This window comes from Narcine bancroftii, chromosome 2 (assembly GCF_036971445.1).
Source record: "Narcine bancroftii isolate sNarBan1 chromosome 2, sNarBan1.hap1, whole genome shotgun sequence".
Classification (NCBI taxonomy): domain Eukaryota; kingdom Metazoa; phylum Chordata; class Chondrichthyes; order Torpediniformes; family Narcinidae; genus Narcine; species Narcine bancroftii.
In genome coordinates, this window is record NC_091470.1 from 114,025,142 (window position 1) to 114,052,132 (window position 26,991).

General features: G+C 44.0%; 1 protein-coding gene across 2 annotated transcripts in view; it reads right to left on the reverse strand.

Moving 5' to 3' along the window:
- The window catches only part of LOC138754166 (G protein-coupled receptor kinase 5-like), a 167,136-nt gene that overhangs the window by 25,664 nt on the left and 114,481 nt on the right, over positions 1-26,991 (reverse strand). For both annotated transcript variants that reach the window (XM_069918038.1, XM_069918037.1), the window contains 9 exons: positions 20,590-20,667; positions 19,034-19,134; positions 18,239-18,331; positions 14,304-14,367; positions 12,987-13,127; positions 12,111-12,301; positions 5,860-5,897; positions 4,327-4,416; positions 2,836-3,044 (listed from right to left, as the gene is read on the reverse strand). In XM_069918038.1, coding sequence (XP_069774139.1) covers positions 2,836-3,044; positions 4,327-4,416; positions 5,860-5,897; positions 12,111-12,301; positions 12,987-13,127; positions 14,304-14,367; positions 18,239-18,331; positions 19,034-19,134; positions 20,590-20,667 — 1,005 coding nt within the window. The remainder of the gene's footprint in view (positions 1-2,835; positions 3,045-4,326; positions 4,417-5,859; positions 5,898-12,110; positions 12,302-12,986; positions 13,128-14,303; positions 14,368-18,238; positions 18,332-19,033; positions 19,135-20,589; positions 20,668-26,991) is intronic.

Here is a 26,991-nt window from a genome sequence, read left to right on the forward strand (position 1 = left end):
AAAATTGGTACAACGTAGGAGTTCTCCAGTATTACATCATCTGCTCAATATTTGGAAGAAGATTCATGTTGAAAGGAATAAAACAAATTACCAATTATCAAAACTAATATTGACGCAAAATCAGTTACTCCCTTTTACAATAGATAACCTTTCCTTTAGAGAATGGGAGAAAAAAGGGATCAAAAGAATAGAAAATTGTTTTTCAGGAAATAGATTATTATCCTTTGAACAAATGCAAGATAAATACAATATAACTCAAGATACAGCGCTGGCATATTACCAATTGAGATCCTACTTGAAGGACAAATTAGGAAGCAGTCTGAGGTTACCAGAGGGAAGTAATTTTGAACATGTGATTACAGATACAATGATAATCAAAAGATTTATAACAAATATGTATATTAAACTGCAAGAAAAGGAGAATGAAGAAACAAATGGTAAAACTAAACAAAAATGGGAACAAGATTTAAATATAAAGATAAAAAAGGAAACATGGGAAAAGTTATGTTCTGGAACGATGAGAAATACAATAAATACGAGGTTACGTATGATACAATATAACTGGATACACAGGCTATACATTACACCTCAAAAGTTAAATAAATGGGACCCAACAGTATCTGACAGATGTTTTCATTGTAAAAAAGAAATGGGAACAACAATTCATGCAATCTGGACATGTGAGAAAGTAGAAAAATTTTGGAAAGATCTAAACCAGATATTAAATAAAATTACAGAAAACAATATACCAAAAAACCCAGAGATCTTCCTCCTAAGTAACATAAAAAACAAAGAATTTGGAATTGATTTGGATGGTGCACAAAAAAGATTTGTTAAGATAGCTCTAGCCGTAGCAAAAAAATATATTATGTCAACCTGGAAATTGGAAGATAATTTGAAAATACAATAATGGTATATAGAAATGAATAAATGTATTCCATTAGAAAAAATAACATATAGTTTAAGAAATAATATTGAAATATTTGACCAAATATGGGAGCCATACATGAAACACAATAGAGAGAACCTACCGGGGACAATCACTACCTAAATTAATGAAAGGAGAAGGAAATGAAAAGAATTGACTCAGTGGAATTTCTTGTTTATTTTTATTGAATGACAACATTGTTTGACTGGTTTAATGTATCTTAGATTTTGTACTTTAAATGGATGGGGGGGGAGGTAGGGAGGGTGGGATGGGAGGAGGGGGGGGGAGAAAATGACACTGTATACATTTGAAAAGGAAAATGTATGTATCATGGTCAATGTGGTTTATGGTGTGAAAAATTAAAAAAATTTAAAAAAAACATGGGCTCTGGCAGGTGTGCAAGAACACTACAATCTGCAGCTCCTACTCCAAAGACCATAAATTAGAAATGAGAAACCCTCTTACAGCGTCAGCAATCAGGGTTCAAATCCAGAGCTGTCTGTAAGGAGTTTGCATGTTCTCCCTGTGTCTGTGTGGGTTTCCTCTGGCTGCTCTGGTTTCCTCCCATCCTTCAAAACATATGGACGTTGTAGGTCAATTGGGTAACATGAGCTCATGAGCCAGAAGGACCTGTTACTGTGCTGCATGTTTAAATACAGCAGACGGGCAGTACTTCACAAGAAAGCTCACCATTATTTTCATGGACAATCAGAGATGGGAAATAGATGCTGGTGTTGCCAGAGAAGCCCTCCCAAAATGGCACAAGCATTGTTTACTTCAAACATTCAAGCTTTTTGTGTTTTAATTTCAACATAATATTTGTGGCTGCAATAATTGTATAATTGCACTCTTCAGTAAACTCAATAAAACTAAATTCCTGTTTAAAAAAAAGTTTCTTACAGTCAGAGAAAGATTTAAATTTAGACATACAGCGCAGTGACAGGCCATTTTGGCCCACGAGCCCAATTATTGTTCACCCAATTTACTTACAGCCCTGGAACGTTTCGAAGGGTGGGAGGAAAGCAGATCCCCCAGGGAAAACACACACACACACACACACACACACACACACACACACACACACACACACACACACACACACGGAAAACCTACAAACTCCTTACAGACAGCACAGGATTCGAAACCAAGTCCTGATGGCTGGTGCTGTAACGCTAACCATGCCACCCCAAAAGCTCTGGAACCTGCCAATACTTCCTTAACCATAGGTTACTCCAAGACCAACAAAAGATCAGCCTGAATTACTGAAACACCACCTTTTTGCACTGTTTATCAATTTTTTATATATTGATGTTCTCTTTTCCTGTCTCAGCATATTGTGGTAGTTTAATTTGAACTATTGTTCTGGTGTATCTGACCACTGTGTGGACAGCAGCAACAACTGCAGAGTACACTCATGCATAAAACAATGCACTCTCAGACCCACTTTGAGCAATCCCTTACTAATCACAGAGCACCGATGGCATAGGGATTACTTAAAGTGGGATGTGGGTGGAAAGAGGAAGGTTGAGAACCACTGCCCTAACATAGCCCAGCTACCTTCTCCCTCCCACTGGTATTCACCTATCACCTGCAAATCTCTGCTCCTCCCCTTTTCCCATTCAGGTATTTGCCCGACTTTGGTGTCCCTGAAATACCCATCTAGTCCAGGTGCATCTGTGTGGAAAGAAACAGAAAGTTTTGCATTGATGATCTCTCATCGTCTCTCCGCCTATTTTGTTTTTAATTTTGCCTAATTTTAACCCCCGTAGGCTGAGAAAGCAGAGGGTAGGTGCATCTACAACAAACATGACTGATTTGAAAAACCAACATTAAATCCATTTTTTTTTTATAAATCGGCTCGGTTATAAGGTTAGATGCGATTAGCCCGAGATGTGTCTGTAACTCACCATCCTACATATGTGCTGAGCGTCCTCGGTGAACTTGTCACAGTATTCCTCCTTCTGCTGCAGCACCCGCTTCTCCACCTCTTCCCGCTTCACCCTCTCCTTCCGAGCTCGGAACGGTGAATGCCCTGCTGTCATCTCATAGATCAGGCAGCCCAGACCCCACCAGTCAGGCCCCACTGTGTACTGCTCGTTGTTGATCACCTCGGGAGCTGGGGTGGGGGTATAAAAATCAGAGGGAAAATCATTCAAATGTTGGTTGTGCTGGGAAGCTTCCTGCTGGACGTGCCTTAACTTTTTCTGAATTATATCGGATCCTAGTTCAGCAACAATTCAAAGAAAACCCTGTTTTGTGCAGCCCATGGTTGGAATCTGGAATTTACTGCCTGCAGATACAGAGGCAAATTCCACAGTGGCTTTCAAGGGGAAATTATTACCAATTTAAAATCTCCAGTGTGGTACTGGAGAGATGTTCTGATGGATGGGCTGAATGGTCTCTGTGCCGCTACCATTCCGTGATTCAATTAAATTAAATAAAATAGACACCCTTGGGTTGGCTCCTTTCTTTTCCCCTCCCATGTTCATCAGCTCTTCAGGGCCTCTCTCCACCCCCAATGCCCTAATTCTCTCAATATAAGAGTGGGAATGTGATGTTGAGCTGTCATAAGGCACTGGTGAAAGTCATGCACTTCAGTAAAAAAAAATATAAATAGACAGACTTTTTTTCCCAATGGGGAGAAAACTGATGCAAAGGGACCTGGGATTCCTCGTGCAGGATCGCCTGAAGGTAACCTTGCATGTTGACATGGTGGTGAAGAAGGGGAATAGAAGTGCAGTGGTGTGATGTTGAGGGTGTGATGGTGATGTTAAAAATTAAGTCACGCTGGTCAGTAAACCCTGGTTAGACTCTGCATTCCTGCAGCAGTCTTTGACATAAGTTAAGAAGGTAACAATCCAGCTGAAAACACGTTGCTTCCAACCCAATTCCAGTCAAGTGATTAGTTTACCATCACATGCACCAAATGACAGTAAAATGCTTTGTCCAGACTGCTCCCTGTAATAAGCTGAAATTGTAATGATCCATGTCATGGAGTAGGCCCAGCTACAATGGGTGCCTTGTTTTTGGAGGGGGAGAGAAATGCTTCAGGGCACAAGGACCTGGTATCTCCACTTCGCAAGACAACCAAGCTCCACATCACATCATGAACTGTAGGAATTACTCGAGACCTGCCTTGGAGCTGAGTCATCTGTTTAATGGACCTAATTGCTGAACTTAATCTAAATATTTAAATCGTCTGGCTCTTGCTTGGGAAAAGGTTGAGAAAGCTACAGCTGCTTTATAAACAAATCGCTTGAGACTGCAGCACTGAATAAACTCTGTAATGGAATGTTTTTCCATGAAAATGCATAAATCACAAAGCGATGCTGACCACTCACTACAAAAGCTTTTGTGAATTGAAGCTCAACTTGCAATTAGAGGAAAGGCTCGCTCACCCATGTATCCGACAGTGCCCACTCTCCCCCGAATCTTTTCTCCCTCTGGTATAGTCACCGCCAGTCCCAGATCTGACAACCGGATATGTCCTGCTCCAAAAGAAGGGAAAGAAATAAGTCCAACACTTTGGGGAGGGGGGAGGGGGGGGAAGAGAGGAAATTTTAATTTAATTTAATTTTAATTTATACATACAGCACAATAACATGCCCTTCTGGGCAAGCCCATGCTACTCAAATGACCATACGCTTTGAAGGGTGGGAGGAAACCCACGCAGTCACGGGCGGAATGTACAAACTCCTTACAGACAGCGTGGGATTCGAACCCCAGTCTATGCACTGTAATTGCATCGCGCTAACTGTGATCTGTGCTGCCCTTAAAGTTGGAGCACGTCTGGTTTTGGATAAAGTTAGAACATTCTCCTAAAACCTAGAAGAGTAGGTTGCCCAATTTGAAGGATGATGCCGACATTACAAACCAGCTCACACATTTTGAAAGTAGCACCCGCCACCCAAAAACTCATCCCCCAGTGCCCTGCTCCAAAGCCTTAAAGATTTATTTAATGCCTTAGGTCAGCAAGAATTTTTTTTTCTTTCATTGCAGTGGTTAGTGTGACGCTATTACAGTACCAGGGCCTGGGTTTGAATCTGGTGTTGACTATAAGGAGTTTGCACGTTCTCTCCTTGACCTATGTGGGTTTCGTCTGGCTGCTCTGGTTTCCTCCCTCCCTTCAAAACATATGGGTGTGCAGGTTAAATATGTGTAATTAGCTGGCTCAGGTTTAAAAGGCCAGAATTGGCTTCTACTGTGTTGTAAATAAAAATTAAAAATATTCACATGATCTGTGTGCTGTGTAGTTGGGATGACCCAGCAAGTAACAATTTCATTGCATCAGTACATTGTTCACATGTATATGACAATAAACATTCATGGCTTACATTCAATATGTATGTCTCTGAGAAGTTGTTTTCAATTGCCCGATCATCAAGGAGGTGAAATGGAGAAGGGATTGGAGGGCCAGGGAAAGAGAGGGAGAAACTGCTCTTCACAACACCAAACATTGGTGCCTTTGAGCAGGAAGAGAAAAAAAAGCCCAACTTTAATAGATGCAGCAATTCCCACCCCAATAAAGCCAAGTTTAGTAAGTACCATACAGTCACTATTCTCACAACAATCAGATGTACTTTTTAAAAAAAAATATTTAGAGATGTGGAACGGTAACAAGCTCTTCTGGCCCATGAACCCATGCCTACAAACCCTGCACGTCTTTGGAAAGTGGGAGGAAACTGGACTACCCAGAGGAAACCCCGCAGGTCACGGGGAGAACGTACAAACTCCTTACAGACAGCACCGGATTCTCCCCCAGGTCACTGGCGCTGTGACAGTGTTGCGCTAAACGTGCCGGCCGAAGAGAAATGAAAATGCTCACACTGCTGGGCTGGGGCAGTGTAAAGCCAATACTAGCTATGGTTATTGAACAGTCACCTAACCAGCAGACCTCACAGCTGGTCCTGGAGATCTTGTGCAACACCCACCATTGTCATCGAGCAAGATGTTCTCTGGCTTCAGATCCCTGTGGAGGAAAAGCAAAGAGCAACATGAGATGCACATCACCTTACTGAGCTGTAGCCTCAATAATAAAGTCCCATCCAGCACACGACTGGCATAGTCATGCACATCGTCAAGGCCCACTGTGACTAGCCTGTAAATCTTGGGGCAAACACTGGGAAAACTCAGCAGGTCAAGCAGAAGCCTGAGAAGGATAGGTTAAGTGACACGGGTCCTCTCACCTTGGAGTGACAGAGGATAAGGGGTGACCTGATAGAGGTGTACAAGATGATGAGGCATTGATCGGGTGGATGACCAATGGCCTTTTTCACCAAGGCTGCAATGGCGAACATGAGGGAGCATAGCTTTAAGGGTATTGGATGTAAGTACACGTGTCAGCTTTTCCACACAGAGAGCAGTGGGTGCATGGAATGTTCTACCAACATTAATGGTGGAGGCAGGGACAATAGGTGAAATTCTAGGTTGGTTGTTAGATCTGCACAACACTGTGGGCTGAAGGGCCTGTACTGTGCTATAAAGTTTTGTGTTCTATGTCCATATAGCGTGCTGTATCGACTGCTATTTGACCTGCTGAGTTCTTTGAACCTTCTGACTTTCCTTCCGAATTCCAAAATCTACATTCTTTAATATCCATCAGCTTTGTTTGAGGACTTGATCAATTTTGCTCAAGTTAGAACGTTTTCTTTGGTTGCAGGATTGCTGCCAGTGAAGGCTTTGTTTTCCTTTTGAATTACCTTGACGTCCTTTATAGCTTTCAAGTACTACTTAAGTGGAACTCTGTTAAAATGCAAGTACACTTCTTATTCTGGCAAGTAATTGTTTTCAGCTTTTCTCATCAGCTCACCCACTTCCAGGAAACGGACCAGCTGGAAGCGCTTTGAGAAGCAATAACAATGGTGTTGTTTTACTAGTGGTTTAAAACTTTAAGACCATTGCTTGCACAACTGGAATCGTCAATAGGACCAGGAGTGTCAAGTGGTTTGAAGAGAAGTCATTCTGGTGGAAGCAGGTACAATAGCAGCATTGAAGAGTTAAATAAGAGAGTCTGCAGATGCAATATGCAAAAGGTACTGGAGAAACTGCAGGCCACGCAGAATCCACCAGGCCCAAAACGCTGGTTACCCATTACTTCCTGTGTGCCTTGCTGAGTTTCTCCAGCATGTTTCTGCATTGCAATAATATTTTTTATTCAAGATTCTTTTATTGCCATGTAATGAAACAGATGAAATATTACACAAAATTGAGGCAGACAAAGATTTGCCATCAGCAGAAATTGCCCCGACGCCCCTTGTAGCAGAGAATGAGAAGCGGAAGAGAGTCTCTTCTGAGCTTCCAAGTGTCTGTAGATTAAATTTAGAATTTTTAATTTTATTTAATTTTCAATTGTGGCCATTTAAATCAGGGCTGCCCAATTACACCCAAATTAACCTACAGCCCAGAATGTTTTGAAGGGTGGGAGGATGCCCACGCAGACACGGGGGATACACACAAACTCTTGACAGACAGCGCCAGATTCGAACACTGTCGCTGTTACAGTAGCACGCTAACCGCTACGCTAACTGTGCCGACCACTTGAGCTACATGCTGCAGCATTTAAGAGATATCCATCAGGTGCAAGTGGCAGTTTTAGTTTTATTTGGACATCATGTTTGGCACAGATACGTGAGCTGAAGGGTCTGTTCTTCTGCTGTGCTCTTCATTCTATGCAAGTCACTGCTCTCCATTGATTCAACATAGGCCCCAATTTCAACCTGTGCACTTCGCTGAATTTGGACAGGTTCTCCCATCATCCTCCACACTCTGCATTTAATTAAATGCTCACTAAGCTCATGGGGAAGTTATCGAAACATTGAAAGATTTCAGACTCTTGTGCACATTGAACTGTATCTGGTTTAAAATGAGCCCAATCCATCAACAGGCGCCTCTGCCCTTATGAGTTTTGTTCTAGCAAGGTTTGCTAGTTCCTTTCTCTGTCCTGATGAAACAGATCACATCTGTTACGTCACTTTATACAATTAAGTTTAATTTTAAAAAAATATTTAGACATACAGCATTATAACAGGCCAATACGGCCCATGAGTCCGTGCTGCCGAATTTACACCCCATTAACATACACCTCCGATACATTTTGAAGAGTGGGAGGAAACCGGAGCCCCCGGGAAAACCCACGTAGACACGGGGAGAACATACAAACTCATTACAGACAGCGTGAGATTCGAACCCAGGCCCAGTCTTAATCGCTGGCGTTGTAGCAGTGTTGCGCTAACTGCTACGCCAAGAGTGCCACCCCAAAGTTTTGTCAGTCGCATGGTGCTCAGTAATGACTTGCACTAATGGAAACAGTGTAACACTGCACGGGCAATTGACCCTCGGGCCCAACTTTCCCACATCTGAGCTGGTTCATTTGCCTGCATTCAGCCCACATCCATCTGAACCTTTCCTATCCACATACCAGTTTAAATGTCTTTCAAAAATAGGATGAGGGAACAAAAGGGAGGGGGCGGCGCGGGAACAAAAGGGAGGGGGCGGCGCGGGAACGAAAGGGAGGGGGCGGCGCGGGAACGAAAGGGAGGGGGCGGCGCGGGAACGAAAGGGAGGGGGTGGCACGGGAACGAAAGGGAGGGGGCGGCGCGGGAACGAAAGGGAGGGGGCGGCGCGGGAACGAAAGGGAGGGTGACGAGGGAACGAAAGAGAGGGAGGGGGCATCACAGACTGAAATCATAAATTTGATTCATGTTTTTTATGTAGTCGTTGGGGGCGAAGTACGGAAAAAACCAAAATGTGACTGCTTCACATGGAAGGGGAACAATAAACTGTGAGCAGAGTCCTTGGGGTTTTGGTGGGGGGGGGGGGGGTCAGGGATTGCTGAAAAAGGGTGAGAATGGCTATTTTAGACAACCCTGCCCAGAATGTAAAACACTGACCATTTGCCTTATCCATTCCTCTTGGAGATTTTATATACTTCTCTAAGGTCACCCCTCAGTCAATATACACCAGGGGAAACCTGTCCCAGCCTGTCCAGTAATAAATAATATTATCTCTCTCTCTGTCCATCTATTTATGATTATTATTGTTATTTATTATTAATAATAAATATATAAAAAAATAAACAATAGAATTTATATAATTATGCAGTGAGTAATACTATTATTTATAACTCAAATCATTTTGAAATAAATCCCAAAATGATGCTATTGCTTTGGGGAAACACCTGGATGAAGATGTTGGATAACTGGGTGAAATCTGCCTCGATCCACTGAGTGCAGAGTGGAGCTGCACTTGGACAAGCCCACGACAGAGGAGTCACCAAACTGCGCAGTACCCACCCAGCCACCAAGCACCAGACGGACACAGCTTGAAACTTATTTAGAGGATCAAAGAGCAAATTTGCCAGAGCTTTTTTTTTATTTTGACCAATAGACCATCAAGTTTTGCAGATAATTATCACAGGAACCCATTTAAAAATTTAGATGTGGAAGGGGAGGGGTTTCTAAGTTGTGCTTGGCTATGAACCATCTTGTTCAGTCAAACCCACAGAAAATTACAACCTGGTTCATGAGATGTAGCCATATAGTCTTTGATAACAACAATTGGGTTCCTTTCAAGCCATCAGATTAAAGCCAGACCACAATCTTAACTTATTTTTCTATGGAAATAAGCCTAGGATCTTATCTGGCAAGTCAACAGAGGAAAAAAAGTGATTTAAATTACCCTTTATTTAATGTTCCACTGGAAAAATCAGGCCAATGACTCAAAGCAATGTGCATCGGTTAATAACTCAACTTTTATTTGAAATGTCGATCTCTTAAGCCTCATGACAACCAGAATCACTTCTATTTATTAGCTGGCTTGGGGGGATCATGTATAAATCACAAGATAGAAGTGGATGATTTGGACTATCTATGGAGGCAATCGTCTGAATCTCAGTTGCCTGCCCTGACTACCTGATCTTTAAAGCCCCTTGACAATCAGTGGCATTAAAAGCTCTTGAATACCTGAGAGTGGTCACCTGGCAAAGGTTCAAAGGTGGTGCACAAAGGTTCCCAGATTGATGCTATAAGTGTCGAAACACAGAGATGCTGGAGGAACTCAGCCGGTCTCGCAAGGTCCATAGGAGGTAAAGATATCTTACCGAGGTTTCAGGCCTTCTTCAGGAATGAGTGAAAAAACATGTATCTGAATCGAGAGGGAGAGGGCGGCGAGGGAACGAGAGGGAGGGGGCGGCGAGGGAACGAGAGGGAGGGGGCGGCGAGGGAACGAGAGGGAGGGGGCGGCGAGGGAACGAGAGGGAGGGGGCGGCGAGGGAACGAGAGGGAGGGGGCGGCGAGGGAACGAGAGGGAGGGGGCGGCGAGGGAACGAGAGGGAGGGGGCGGCGAGGGAACGAGAGGGAGGGGGCGGCGAGGGAACGAGAGGGAGGGGGCGGCGAGGGAACGAGAGGGAGGGGGCGGCGAGGGAACGAGAGGGAGGGGGCGGCGAGGGAACGAGAGGGAGGGGGCGGCGAGGGAACGAGAGGGAGGGGGCGGCGAGGGAACGAGAGGGAGGGGGCGGCGAGGGAACGAGAGGGAGGGGGCGGCGAGGGAACGAGAGGGAGGGGGCGGCGAGGGAACGAGAGGGAGGGGGAGGCGAGGGAACGAGAGGGAGGGGGCGGCGAGGGAACGAGAGGGAGGGGGCGGCGAGGGAACGAGAGGGAGGGGGCGGCGAGGGAACGAGAGGGAGGGGGCGGCGAGGGAACGAGAGGGAGGGGGCGGCGAGGGAACGAGTGGGAGGGGGCGGCGAGGGAACGAGAGGGAGGGGGAGGCGAGGGAACGAGAGGGAGGGGGCGGCGAGGGAACGAGAGGGAGGGGGCGGCGAGGGAACGAGAGGGAGGGGGCGGCGAGGGCAGGAACGAAAGAAGGCAGGAGCTAGAGGAAAGGCAACAGGAGGAAGGTAGAAGATGGGGAATTGGGGGTTTACTGGAAACTGGAGAAGTTGATGCTCATGCCATCCAGTTGGCGGGTGACCAGGCATGAGATGAGGTGCTGTTCCTCCAATTTGCGGGAGGTTTCTGTCAGGGAGTGCACAAGACCACGGACGGACATGTCAGCAAGCGAATGAGATGGGGAATTGAAATGGGTGGGCACTGGGAGTGGACAGTTGCAGTGGACACAGATGAGGTGCTTAACAAAGTGATCTCCCAGTCTGCATCCAGTCTCTCCGATGTAGAGGGAACCACAGCAGGAGTACCGGATGCAGTAGACGACCCTTGCAGATTCACAAGTGAAATGTTGCTTCACTTGGAAGGACTGTTTGGGGCCCCGAATGGTAGTGAGGGAGGAGGGGTGGGCACAAGCGGAGCATCCCCTGCTGTCATCATGGATTGGTCCACATAGCCAACAAAAAGGCAAGAGGAAGCTGGGGCCCATATGCATATCCATGGCTACCCCTGTGACTTGGATCAGGCCCAAGGGTGTTGAGGTATGGTAACTTGGACGCCTCGAGTTCAAGTTCACCACCAGATGATGCAGAAGCCCTTGTGGTTAAGGAGGTCATGGGAGTGCAGGAGATGGTGGCATTGGAGGAGATGACAGGATCCACCTACACTTAGTACCTCTGAAATTACTCTCTTTCTTGTCTTTATCACAGCACCAGACTAGAAGTGCCCCTCTGAGCGCCTTTTCAAGGCGAACAAAGGAAAAATTTCGTTGTGTATTTTGCATACATGACAATAGATAGAACCCTGAGCCCACGAAACAAATTAATCTTCGAGACTGGATGGAGCAAAGCATTGATGAAGGCTAGACAGATTTGGGAGTATAAAAACACAATGCTGGAGAAACTCAGCAGGTCAAACAGAGTACAAAGGATTAGTTACATAACCAACAGTTCGGGCTTGAGCCCTTCATCAATGAAGGTCGGCACCCAAGATTCAGGCCTCTGCCTTCATTTTGCTCATACCTTGATGAAGGACTCCAGACCGAACCGTTGATTATGTATCTCAACTGTTGCTATATAAAGGACACCGTTTGACTGGGTGAGTTTCTCCAGTCCTTGTGTTTTTACTTCAATCAGTGTTTGCAGACTTTCATGTTTTACTACAGAATTAGGAGTGACCTATTAAAACAGGACGAATAATTATGCTTAAAAATTGGTCCAGTTAATGAGCTTCATCTTGGAAATTCACCAATTATGCATGGTTTTGAAGCTTTGGAATAAGTTCTCGGGTTGCAGCTCACTTACCGATATGCAATACCTTCCTTGTGGAGATGGTCCAGGCCACAGCAGATCTCAGCAGCATAGAATATAACCCGTTCCTCCTCAAAGCCTGGGGTACCCATGCTGTAAATGTGGAACTTCAAATCCCCGCCATTCATAATGGTCAGAACTAAACACAGTGCATCTTTAGTTTCATACGCATACGCTAGGCTGACCTGGGGAACAAAGCACAAAGTATTGAAAACCTTTGAGATGTCCTGAAGTGTGCAAGCTGGGTAGCACAACACTGACACCGTGTCAGCGACCTGGATTCAGATCTGGCGCTGTCTGTAAGGAGTTTGTCTGTAAAGAGTTTGTATGTTCTCCCCATGTCTACTGGGTTTCCTTCGAGTGCTCCGGTTTCCTCCCATCCTCCAAAGTGTATGGGGATTGTAGGACACTTGGAGTATTTGGGCAGCACGAGGTCATAGGGCAGAAGGCCTGTTACCATGCTGCATGCCTAAATTTAAAAAAACAATTATAAAGGACAATCCGAGAAATAAGACCACATGGCTCCAGAAAAGCTGAGACTTGCTCTTAATTAATGATCAATGAACTTCAAATAGTGCTGTATCAAACATTTCAGCTCTTCTTGCCAGTTTAAATGTCTTTCAAACATTTTACATCTGGAATTCAAGAACCTGCAGCCTCAAGCAAATGACAAAACAATTGCGGTAAAAAATATGTACATTTAAAATTGGCCCGCTTCGCCATTAGTTCACAATCGTGGCACATGCTGTCTCAAGCAACTGGAAAATTCACTTATTCGGCTTCTACCAATCCCCATCAGTGTCGGATACCAGGGGTTTTATGGTTTTTATTTATTTATCAATTATTATGCAATGAGCAGTGGATACTTACTACAAATCTGCTGTTTACTTTTTCTAATATTTGCTTTTCATTCAATGCCATCGTCTCCCCTTTCCTTTTTTTGATTCTCTTCTTCTCCAGTTTCTTACATGCGTACATTTTTCCAGTTGACCTCACTTGACAGGCACAGACCTGAGTGAACAAAGAGTCAAAATGAACCAATAACAAAGCCCTCACACAATGAAAGGGAGACACGTGAACTCAGGACGCCAGCGAAGAGGGCCCGTTCTTGCTCCTCACATGCGGATGGTTGTGGAGGAAGCTCAGTTTGATTCTCAAGTTACACCGGTTGCTGGAACCCTAAGTGAACAATGAGAAGCCCCAGCTTGACTTGCGTCAAGCGAATGATTCAGCTACTTTTTCCCACCATGTGGCTTGCAGAGGGTATTTCATGATACAAAGCACTGACAGAATCTGGAGTGAGAGCATTTCCTTACTCTGGCGTGGGGTGCAGAGATTTCAGACGATGTTAGCAGGATTGGAGGGCTTAAGCTATAAGGAGAGTTGAGATTGGCTGGGGCTTTTATTAATGGAGACTGAGGGGTGACATCCGAGACTCTCATACTGACTACACAATATCTATGAACACTTGTCCTGCAAATGTATTGTTTGTCTGTACGTGTGTTAAGTCTGGGAGTGCATCAATGTTTTTTGCACCGAGGACCGGAGAACACTGTTTCATTGGGTTGTACAACTTGTGCAAGCAGATGACAATAAACTTGGCATTATAGTTTATAAAATCATGAGGGGTTTTTCCCAGGGTAGAAGAGTCTAAAACTAGAGGTCATAGATTTACAGATAGAGGGGAAAGTTAAAGATCTTTGACCCACTACCATCAAGGAGGAGGTACAGGACGGCCAGGCTGGTAAATAGCTTCTTCCCACAGGCTGTGAGATTGAACAAGTAATTAAGTCAATTATCCAAAAATATTTATAAATGTAAATTTCAAGTTATATCTTTATGTATACAGTATTAAATATGTATAATTATCAAGTGCTGTTTATTGTGTGCACCGTGGTCTGAAGAAACACTGCTTTGTCTGGTTGTAATAGGTACAAGAAGTAATTCTCAACCTTTTTACTCCCACCCACATCCCACCTTAAGCAATCCCTTACTAATCACAGAGCACCCATGGCATAGGGATTACTTAAAGTGGGATGTGAGTGGAAAAAAGGTTGAAAACCACTGATCTAGAGTCAAATGACAATAAACAAACTTGTCTCATGAGTGAACAAGGAACAAATTATGCAGCCGTTGGACCTTCGAGAACGGACGGTATGTACGTCCCAGCCTGAAATCAGCACTCACCTCACCAAAGCCTCCTTTTCCCAGAACCCTGTACTGCCTGAACGTATCTTTGGTGATGGGTTGCCTGAAGAACAAAAAGGGAAGATTTGGGGCATTGCTCCAAATTCTACACAGATTTCCCTTCCCCTCAGGTGACATCCCAGATGTAAATCAGCACCAGACATCTACAGGCACAAAAAAAAATGAAAAACCCCAATGAAACTGCACTTAACAGTCACATCCAGATGAACACTGGCTTCCTTCCTCTTTGATTTTACCACTGAATGATGAATGAATCATGAAGAAGGCTCACCAGAGGCCATACACTTTAGGAAGTTTGTGGAGATTCAGTATGTCACCGATTGGCCGGTTGGATCACTGTCTGGTTTGGAGGTGCCAAAGCTCAGGACAAAAAATTTTTCCAGAGAGTTGTTAACTCAGCCTGCGACATCAGAGGCCCCAGTCTTCACTCCATCAAGGACATCTACAAGAGGCAGTGACTTAAGAAAGCAGCTTCTATCCTCAAAGACTCCACCACCCAGGCCTGCCCTCTTCACTCTGTAACCATCGGAGAAGGAGGTACAGGAGCCTGAAGGCGAGCACCCAGTGGCACAAGGACAGCTTCTTCCCCTCCGCCATCAGATTCCTGAATGAACAATGAACCACACACACGGCCTGACTTTTTCTTGCATTGTTCTTATTTATTTTGTACGGTCATTTACATTAACATTTGCCCTGTGACGCAGCCGCAAAACAACGAATTTCGTGACGAGTTCATGACAATAAATTCTGATTCTGAATATACAAAACTGATGATAGCCACACAGGCCCTGGCCAACTCTGGGGCAACAAACTAAAATTCAACTATGCCAAGGCTTCATTTGCTGATGATGCTGGAACCTCATCTGTTTTGCCCCGAGACTTATCAGCAAGGAAAAAGGGCGGCAAATTTCACACTGAAATTTTTTAGTTGATCGTTATTTAGAATAATTGCCTCCTCTTTATCCAAATCCATAATAGATACATTTCCAAGGCAGGAATTACCAGGGTGAGCATGTGGAATCCCAGAAATGAGACTGAGGAAATCCAAGTATGGAGGCAAGATCTGCTTCCTGCTCTCATTTTTCCATCGTTCCAGTGCACTGGAGGAGAGGTTTGGCTGTTAAATTATTTGAATGAATCTTTAGAAGAGAAGCCCCAAACCTGCCTTGTAATTAATGACAGTGATAGTACATTAGGTGGCACCTGGCACATTTCTGTATGATGGCACAAGGAGGATGAGAGACAAACAGAAAGGACATGGAAGGATGGAAGCCCTCGTCCCTAAAGGCATGAGAACCACATTTCTCCAGCCCATTTGGCTTTGAGTTCCAACTACAAAACTGATGGTCAGAAGGCCTTGAAATGGACTGTGGAGTGGTAGATCCAAACCGCTCAAGAGCACCAAGTGGGCTCCGATCATTATACAGGTCGATAAATCTTTCATCATCGAGTCCAATAAAACTTGAATTCTGGCCCATGAATGGCTTTAGGTGGGCAAATGTTACCCGTTCACACCCAGCACAGCCCAAGCTCCAGAAAAGAAACACACGACAATGTCATAAAATATTTCTGAAGGTGGTAGAGGGAAATATTTTAATCAAGTGCGAATGATTGGGCCATGAGCCCATGCCACCAAGTACACCAATCAACTTATAAGCCTGTGGTGATACACCACGAGCCGACCTGCAGGGGGCGACCACTGTACCTTCAGGAAGAGCACTGGAGGACAGATCACACCTGGCCGGCTGTCAATCAGTCAACCTGAATAGACCAAACCCCACCCAGTCAGCTGCCAATCAACCGCCCGGGACGCAAGCCACATCCGGTCCCTCTCGAGGTCAGTCACTCGGGAGCAAGGCACAGCTAGCCGCAGCGGAGACATTAAGCTGAATAAAGCCTGTTGTTTCAGTCTTTGAATCTTGTGTCTGCTGACTGTCACTACAGTGCACCACAAAGCCCCGTACATTTTTGGAGGGGGGGGGGAAAGAAGGAATCCAGAACACCCAGAGGAACCCCCCACAGGTCACAGGGAGATTCAGAGTTCAGATTTATTGTGCGAGCGCATACATGACATCATATCATATTCTTTTTCCTGCCGGCGAGGAAGAATTACCACTTATTCTTCGTGCAAAATAATCTGTACACAACATACACAGGTAAACAAATGTAAACAAACTGACTGTGCAATACGGGGGTGGGTGGGGGGGGGGGGGAATCAATAAATTGCAAAAGTAAGAGTCCTTAAATGAATCCCTGATTGAGTCTGATGGTGGAGAGGTCGCAGTTATCCCAGTACCTGGTGGTGCGAGTCTTGGGGCACCTATACCTCTTTCCTGATGGTACCACCAAAAGCAGAGCGTGTGCTGGGTGGTAATGGTCCCTCTAATTTTTAGTAGTCAGTTTGGCAAAAATCTTACCAAGTGGATATTTTTTTCCTGTGACAAAAGTCTGTGTGTACTGAATGCTTGTACAAATGTAAACTTGAAATGGTTTCAAGATAATTTTGGCGCAGCCTATCCCTCATAGCTGATAAAACTGTATTGGCACGTTTTAACATATTACCAGTCTGATTGGATGCTATGAAGTCATGTATTATTATATAGAGCGACTTTATTTTAGGGAACTAACTTTTTGTGCGCACATTAATTTCCTTTGTGGGCTGGTTGCAAAACTTGTGTGCGTGTGCACAGCTTAGAGGGAACAGTGCTGGTTTTACACTCAGGGGCATTGGTGTCCCCATACCAGACCACGATGCAGCCAGTCAGCACGCTTCCCACATACAAATGGAGAACGTACAAACACCATACAGACAGTACTGGATTCAAACCAAGGTCACTTTAATCACGTTGCATTAATTGCTACACTAACCATGCTGCCCTTAACATGTTGTGAACGAAGTCTGCATTTAATAACCATTCTACATTGCTCTTGCAAAGTTAGTGCTGCAATCTCTTCTTTAAACACTACAGTTCACAGGTTGGGCACAATTGGGCACACTTAGGCTTTTGCCAGCTCGTATATAATGAATTTAGAACACTGCAGCAGAACCCTAACCATTTAAACATTTGACCTGTGCTTTAAATAATCTAATCCAGTTTGTTGCACTTCATTGAGTAGAGTTCATTTTTTTGTTCCAGAAGAACTGTCCAGCCCTTCAGAACAGGCTGGCTGGTCAAGGGGCAGCTAATATGTAATGGTAGAAGCCTCATTGCTTCATGAAACTCTCAAGACACACGCGCAAGATCAGTGACCATGAATCCATTTCGCACTGGTCAAGGGGCAGCTAATTTGTAATGGTAGAAGCTTCATTGCCTCATGAAACTCTCAAGACACATGAGCAAGATCAGTGACCATGAATCCATTTTGCACTGCCTCCAAAGGCCCAGACAGTGCAAACGAGGGAACACAACCTGTTGAGGAGAAGCCTCAGAGACAACCCTCCTGGAAAGGTGGCCGTGGCAGCGGACCAGCAAGGGGCTCAGTGGCTGAAGGGCTCACATCTGGCTGCAAGCTGCTAGAGACCAGGTATCGGAAGCAGGATTCGAGAAGGGCCTCGGGCTCTGAAGGCTTCCTGATCATGTCAGCGGTTTGGACCTGGAGCTCAGGTTGCCAATGGATCAAACAGGAGTCTGTGCGGCTGCAGAAGCTGGAGGTGAATCCACGGACACTCAGTGTCTCTGAAGGGACTCATAATTGGTGCTCTTTCTCCTATTGTTAGGGGCACTGACCGGGCAATGCTCACGGTGACTCCATCTTTGCCTTTACAGCAGGCAAAAGTTGAAAAATATCGTGTATTTAACATTTTTTGTATTATTACAATAAAAGGAACATTGAAATAAAGTGATGAAGTGCCTTGGTTTGAACCCAGTGTGGGAGACGGACAGTACTAAACCCACACAAATCACTATGCTCACCTCTCCAACCATTTCCACTGGAGAAATCGATCAAAGTACATACTTTCTTGATAATTCGTGAACGGCTCTCCACTGAGATACTGATGAGGGCCCCTGTTCCAAATAAACATCAACATTTAGTTCACTCAAAAACCAGAGATTGCCAAGCAACTGGAGATGGTGTGGACAAAATAAAGGGGCAGTTAGCTTTCCCAGTCACACCCATGGCCATCCGCTGATGACAAGCAAGTTGGTGGGTGAACTGGCCACTGTAAGTTGCTCCTCGTGTGTGGGAGGGGGGTAGAATCTGGGGGCAGGGATTGCAAAAGAAATGGGAAGATTAAAATAAGTGTATGTGGGTTGATAGCATAGATTCAGTGGGAAAAGGATCTGGTTTCAAACTGTAGGTGTTTTGTACACATCCATACTTTCTCTTCCTTAGTAGACATCCGGACTGGCGGGGTGACCAATGATCAGTACATTAATGGAATGTCGGGGCAGTTTTTGGGATTTAAAATGATTACAGCATTAGAAACTCTGAAATAAATGCCCAACTCAACAGAAATCAAAACACAGAAATGCTGAAGGCACTCAGCTGGTCTCGCAGCGTCCAGAGGAGGTAAAAGTATATTAACTCTCAGCGTCTGCAGACTTTCGTGTTTCACTCTAATTCAACTGAAAATCAACTCAAAATACAAATGGCCATCAGATCATTAGTTTGTGGTACTTGAACACTTGGAGGAGCTGTATGATTAATGACTGCCCTTCTGTGAGGCCTCTCCTATTGCAGGTAGATATGCACTAGAAAGTACTTACTTTAAGCATTCGCTGAAGATCTCTTTGCAAGGCCCCTTTTCAAGGTTTTCAACACACTGTTTGATGTGGCACTTGCTTATTTCAGACATGTATTCTGGAGACTGGGAGGAGTGAAAAAAAGAGAAGTGGTTGAAGAGCAGAATCAGGAGAATCAGGAGAATCACACAAGCCAAGACATCCCACACACAATGTTAGACCAGGTAAAACTGTGCATTCCTTGTCCCACTGTGAATGCCCCAGCCACAAGCATTGGAAGTGGACAAATCTATTTTGGATTCAAGGAGGGGATTCTTCACCACCTGCACTGAGCAGAGATGAGAAACCAAGAACCAAGAGGGCCCAAAATGTAGCAATAGAAGTTATTTTGTGAGCAGTCCAGTTGACATCTCACACATAGTACAACAGATAGAATACAAAAGTGCAGTTAGAGAGGGATCAGTTTGGAGGAAAGGCCACATAATTTGACAATGGGGATCATTCACAGGTCTAGTTAATGGCCTGTCCTTGAATTGGGGAGGGTGGGGTGATTATCATTACTTGTGTCTCTGGCAGTCCGTTCCATATGCCCACCCCATTCTGTATGAAAAAGTGGTTCCTGATATTCCTTTGAAACCTTTCCACTCTCACTTTAAATCCATGCACCTTGCACTTGTTGGAGTTTAATTTTCTTTTTCAAAATGTTATTCACAACACGGAAGAAGCTGATTCCAGCCATTGAGAACTGTGCCACCCAATTAACCTACAACTCTGTATGTTTTGGAGGGTGGGAGGAAACCAGAGCCCTTGGGGAAAACCCATGCAGACATGGGGAGAATATACAAACTCCTTACAGCCACCGTGGGATTCAAACCCCAGTCGATGGTGCTACGCTAACCCTGCCATCCAAGTCCATCTGCCAGGCCTGAGCCACTTCCCCAGCTGAGCTGCATCCTTTAGTAATTCCTTGGCCTTCCCCACTGTTCACTATATTACACATTTTGGTGTCATTACAGATATGCTAACCATGTTAACTACATAGGCATTGAATTGTTAACATAGAAGATAAACAACAATGAACCCAGTCCCAATCCTTGTGGCATATCACAAATCTCCAATCTGAAAAACAACCCTCCACCACCATCCTTTTGCTTCTTCCACCAGCCAATGTTATATCTAATTGGCTCGATAACCATGGACTCCCATGTGACCTAACCTTCCAGACCAACCTACCTTGCAGCACCTTATCAAAGGCCTTGCTTAAATCTATGCAGGGAATGTTCACCTCTGCACCCTTGTCAATCCTCTTCGTCACTGCTTTAAAAAAATGCAATCAAATCAACTCTCCCAATGACTGCAGACCCCTATTGGTCTCTCATTGCAAGATGGAAGTGGAGGGGTACTTCTTCCCAAAACAAAAATTTGAGCTGTTTTGTTCAACATTCGGATTCAGTTACATCCACAAGTCAGGTGAATTGGGTGGGAGAGAAACAAAGAGTTTTGATGGAACTCAAACGTTGAGATTTCTTCTGGGAACACTATGCAAATGAATCAGGCTATAGTGAGAATAGGTTGCATACCTCTTCAGTGAGAAATCTCTGAATGACCTCGTCAGCCTTCTCCTTCCTCTTCTCATCTGGTGTGACTTCGTAATCTGCCTGGAGAACAAACACAAATCTCCGTTGAAAAGTTATCTCTCTCTCACATCATCCACAATGACTCCACAATATATTGAAGTCATTTTACACCAACAATCTCCCATAACCTTTAAGAACTACTCACATTAACCATCCGAGAGTCTCATTTACACAACAGTATTTCAGAAGAATTCTACTGAAGATAATAAGATACATTTATCTAAGTTAAAATTACGATATATTTTGTAATCATATAAATATGAAAAAATGATTCAAAGATAGAAACAGCGTTATTTTGAATTAAGCGAAGAGCACATAAGGTTTTAGCTTGGCAATTAAAAACAGAACAAGCATCAAGAACAATTAATGCAATAAGGAAACATTCGGAGATCAATGAGAAATTTTTTAGATTTTATAATGAACTTCACACATCTGAAAGTAGACAAAATACTGAGCAAATTGATTGTTTTTGGCTAATTTAAATTTGCCATCATCGACTGCGAAGGATATTAATGACTTAGATAGTCCTTTACGGAATTGGAATTAAAGAAAGTTCTGCAATCAATACCGGGAGGAAAGTCCTCGGGTGAAGATGGGTTTACAGCAGAATTTTATAAAGAATTTAATGATTTGTTGTTTCCGGTATATATGGAAGTTTTGAAACAGGCAACTGAGATGGGTTCATTTCCAGAATCGTTTTCGTGGGCATTGATTACTGCTATTCCAAAGAAAGATAGAGATCCATTAAAAATGTCTTATTACCAAACAATATCATTATTAAATGTAGATTATAAAATTGTTGCAAAAGTATTAGCTAATAATTTGCCAAAACTAGTACATGTTGACCAAGCTGGATTTATAAAAGGTCGATATTCAGTTGATAATGTCACTAAATTGACTTCTATATTTACTGCTGCTGGGCAACAAGCTAATCAACCAATGACAGTTATCTCTCTCTCACGTCATCCACGATGACTCCACAATATAGTGAAGTAATTTTACAGCAACAATCTCCCATAACCTTTAAGAACCACTCACATAGAGTCTCATTTGTACAAAACAGTGTTTATTTGTATAGATGAAATTCTTGTCCTGCAGGTGTATTGTTTGCCTGTATGCGTGTTATGTCTGGTTGTGTGTCTGCGTGTTTTTGCACCGATACCCGGAGAACGGGATTTCGTCAGGTTGTACTTGCACAATGAGATGACAATAAACACGAGTCGAACAGCAGTGGTCCAATTTTAACTATCATCAAAAACACATTCCACATGGAGCAAGGGTCTACGTTTAATGGAGTCTAGGTTTCACTCTCTTTCACTGTCAGACTCAAAAAAGGTGTTGGCTGTGTCACACATTCCTTTCCTGTGGCCAGAGATGTAATGTTAGCGTCAACCGGGGCTCCAACAGTGTCCCCTCGACAACGAGACAGATGTTTCCACGTCAGAGATTTAAGAGCGTAACCTAATCTGACCGATCACTCTGCCTTCAGCTGATGGTAGTGGTGTTGTTTAACCTAGGCAACCAAAATCAAATTTCTTTTCTCTTTTTTTACACTATGTAGTTTGGATTGGTTCAATGAAAGTACTGAGCAAATGGAACCTTCTGTTCCTTGATTCATATATCAACCTGATATTTCACACACTCACTGGCACTCATCAGCAAACTCCAAGACCTGGGACTCCCCTCTTGTGTAACTGCATCATGGGTCTCCTCATCTCAGTCAGTGAGGGTTGGTAAAAACATCTCCTCCACCAGTACTGGAGCACCATAGGGCTGTATTCCTAACCCCCCCCCCCCCACCCCGCTCTACTCTTTACACCTACGGCGGTGTAACTCAGTACAACAATAACACCATCTACAAATTTGCTGACAAGACCACGGTAGCAGGTTGCACCAAATGGGGTGATGAGTCAGCATACAGGAGGGAGATTGAAACTTGACCGAATGGTATACCAACAACAACCTTGCACTCAATATCATCAGAACCAAGGAGATGATTCTGGGCTTCAGGAGAGGAAAACCAGGAGTGTGCAATCCATGATCACTGGGGGATCAGAGGTGGAGAGGGTGGGCAAATTTAAATTTGTCAACCGTGGTTAACAAAGGAAATAAAGGAGAGTATAAAATTGAAGGCGCAGGTGTACAAAGCTGCAAAGAGCAGTGGGAAACTGGAAGATTGGGATAACTTTAAGAGACAACAAGGGGTTACGAAGCGGGTAATAAGAAATGGGAAAAAGGATTATGAAAGTAAATTGGCACAAAATATAAAAACAGAAAGCAAAAAATTTTATAAATATATAAAACGGAAGAGAGTGGCCAGAGTTAACATAGGACCCTTGGAGGATGAGAAAGGAAAACTGGTAGCAAAAAATGAGGAAATGTCCGAGGCATTAAACAAATATTTTGTGTCAGTCTTCATGGTGGAAGACACGTCCAGCATGCCCAAGTGCGGAGTTAAGGATGCGAATGTTGGGGAGGGCCTTGATAAAATAGTTGTTACAAAGGAAGTAGTGATGGAGAAACTAATGGGACTAAAGCCAGACAAATCACCTGGTCCTGATGATATGCATCCAAGGGTTCTGAAGGAAATGGCAGACGTTATAGTTGATGCATTGGTGGTCATATATCAAAATTCCTTGGATTCTGGGCAGGTCCCGGCAGACTGGAAGACAGCAAATGTCACACCATTGTTTTAAGAAGGGATGTAGGCAGAAGACTTGAAATTATCGGCCAATTAGCTTGACGTCTGTAGTTGGAAAAATGCTTGAAGCCGTCATTAAAGATGAAATAGTGAAACTTTTGGAACGTAAGGATTCAATCAGGCAGACGCAGCATGGTTTTAGAAAGGGAAGATCTTGTTTGACAAACTTGTTAGGATTCTTTGAGGATATAATGGATGCGGTGGATAGAGGGGAACAGGTTGATGTTGTATATTTGGATTTCCAGAAAGCGTTTGATAAGGTGCTGCACAAGAGATTTATCAGTAAGTTACAGGAAGTGGAGTCTGGGGAAGTATTTTGGCATGGATCAAAAATTGGTTGTCTGACAGGAGGCAGAGAGTCGGGATAAGTGGGAGTTTTTCAGGTTGGCAGAGAGTGGTAAGTGGGGTGCCGCAGGGGTCAGTGCTAGGCCCACAACTGTTCATCATTTACATTGATGACTTAGAGGAGGGGACAAAATGTGGTGTAGCCAAGTTTGCGGATGACACCAAATTGAGTGGAAGAGCAAATTGTAATGAGGATGTGGAGAGTCTGCAGAGGGATATAATTAAGCTGGATGAGTGGGCAAAGGTCTGGCAGATGGAGTACAATGTTAATAAGTGTGAGGTTATCCACTTTGGCAAGAAAAATAAAAGAGCTGAATATTATTTAAAGGGTGAAAAAGTACAGCATGCTGTTGTGCAGAGGGACTTGGGAGTGCTTGTGCATGAATCGCAAAAAGTTAGGTTGCAGATGCAGCAGGTTATTAAGAAGGCAAATTGAATGTTGGCCTTCATCGCTAGAGGAATTGAATTCAGGAGTAGGGAGGTAATGTTGCAACTGTATAAGGTACTGGTGAGACTGCACCTGGAGTCCTGTGTCCAGTTCTGGTCTCCATATTTGAGGAAGGATATACTGGCTTTGGAGACGGTCCAGAGGAGGTTTACTAGGTTGATCCCTGGGATGAAGGGGTTGACTTATGATGAAAGATTAAATCGTCTAGGATTGTATTCGCTCGAGTTTAGAAGAACGAGAGGAGATCTTATAGAAACATATAGGATGATGAAGGGTATGGATAGGATAGATGTAGGAAGGTTTTTTGAGCTGGCCGGGGAAACTAAAATGAGAGGACACAGTCTCAAGATTCGGGGGAGTAGATTTAGGACAGAGATGAGGAAAAATAGTTTTTCCCAGAGAGTAGTGAATGTTTGGAATTCTTTATCCAGGTAAGTGGTTGAGGCTGCTTCATAGACATATTTAAAATTCGGTTAGATAAATTTTTACATGATAGAGGAATTAGGGGATATGGGGAGAAGGCAGGTAGGTGGAGTTAGGTCATAAATTACATCAGTCATGATCTTATTGAATGGCGGAGCAGGCTCAATGGGCCATTTTTAGCCTACTGTTCCTACTTCCTATGTTCCTATGTTCAAGGGGGTCACTGTCTTGAAGGATCTTTCCTGGACCCAACACACCAATGGCATCGTGAAGAAACCTCGTCAGCACCTCTACTTCCAGACAACCAATTTTCGATCCATGCCAATATACTTCCCCAGACTCCACTTTCCTGTAACTCACTGATAAGTCTCTTGTGCAGCACCTTATCAAACTTCCTTTGTGGAGGTTTGGTAATGACATCAGAAACCCTGGCAAATTTCTACTGATGTGTGGTGGAAAATCTGCTGACTGGCTACATCAAGGTCTGGTATGGGGACACCAATACCCCTGAGCATAAAGCCCTCTACAAGATAGTGGACACAGCCCAGGACTTCACAGGCAAAACTCTCTCCACTATCAAAAACATGGACAGGGAACGCTGCCAATGGAGAGCAGCACACGCTCTGTTCTCGCTGATGCCATCAGGAAAGAGGTATCGGTGGCACAAGACTCGTGCCATCAAATTCAGGAACAGCTGCTCCCTCTCTGCCATTAGACTCCTCAACAACAAACACAATCAGGGACTCGTTTAAGGATCTTTACTTTTGGATCTTGATTATTGAATATTTATTTTCTATATTGCACACTTTGTTTGCACTGCCTTCTTGTTTACATTTATCTCATTTGTATTCATATCTTTTCTTGAATACAATTATTTTGAATACATAAATTCTGCCTGCTCACAGAAAAAAGAATCTCAGGGTTGTATGTGATGTCATGTACATGCTCTGACAATAAATTTCAACTTTGAACTCACTAAGAGAGTAGTATACAAAGAGCAAAGAAAATGTCAATTATTTTAAAACCACCCATGAAAAGAGACAAAGAAAGGTGATGGAAAACATATTTTCAGACAGCTCCAGTTCTGGTGAATGGTAAATAACAACTGTTTTTATTTCAGATTTCCAGCATCTGCAGATGTCTCACTCTCTCAGAGGTCTGGCATGTGTGAGAGGCATTAAGGATGCCTTATCCCTCCCAAAGAGCAAGAGAAAGGTCTTTGCCACGGAGCTTGCAGGGGTCTGCAGTGCTGGGGAAAGGGTTCTTACAATGCCTTTTCAAACAAAGAATCTCAAGATTGGTGGTGGGGAATGAGCCAACTGCAAAAGCCACAAAGTAAATTAGCTGCTTTCTAGAAATAGATAATAGTTTTTGGCACAGGGGAGGATACTAAACTGTGGTAGAGTACACTAAAATGTAGCAGTGAACTATCCAACATATAAATATTGCGAAACAGTAGTGAAGACAAGAGTTCCCAAAATGCTTTGCCACTCATTAATAACTTGGATTTGATTGGAATCCAGATGAAGTCCCACTAACACACAACTTCAGGTTAAAAGGGTGTCAATTTAAAACGGAGATGCGGAGAAATTTCTTTAGCCAGGGTCTGTGGAACCTGGCCACAGGTGGCTCTGGAAGTGAGGACGTTGGGTGCATTTAAGGCAGAGATTGGTAGGTATTTGATTAGTCAGGGCATTAAGGATTACGGGGAGTGGCGCTGAGTAGGAGGATGGATCAGCTCATGATTCGAATGGCACAGCAGACTCAATGAGCTGACTTTTGCTCCTATATGTTGTAAACATACCAAAAGGGTAACAAGCAACAAATGTGTGTTGGGGGTCGTGGATGAGAGGTAAAAGCAGTAGCCATGAGACCTCCCCTGCTTTATCCATCAGTGCCATGTGATTATTTGTATTTTACTTTGGAGAGATGGTGCCCTGATGAGGCCCCTCATCTCTCTGACAGTGCAGCACCCCAACTAGACTGGGAGGGTGCTAGGGTGTGGATTGCACCCATGGTATTTTGGCCGGGTGTCCACGATTACCATCTAAAGGTCCAGTGATTTGCAATGATTGACTACACATTTTTCCACTTCGAACAACAGTTTTAGGATCCAAGTGTTGGCTGGAGTTTCCTGATCCATCCCAATTATAGGCATCATTGATCCTGAAGGGAAGCGGGGGATTTAATTTAATTTTAAAATTTAGACATACAGCACAGTAACAGGCTCTTCTAGCCCGAGAGCCCGGGCCACCTGATTACACTCAGTTGACCTACCTGTACATTTTTGGAAAGGTGGGAGGAAACCAGAGCACCTGGGGAAAACCCACACAGACACGGGGAGAACGTACAAACTTCTTACAAACAGTGCTGGATTCGAACGTGGGTTGCTGGCGCTGTTACGGTGTTGAGCTAACCATGCTGCCCA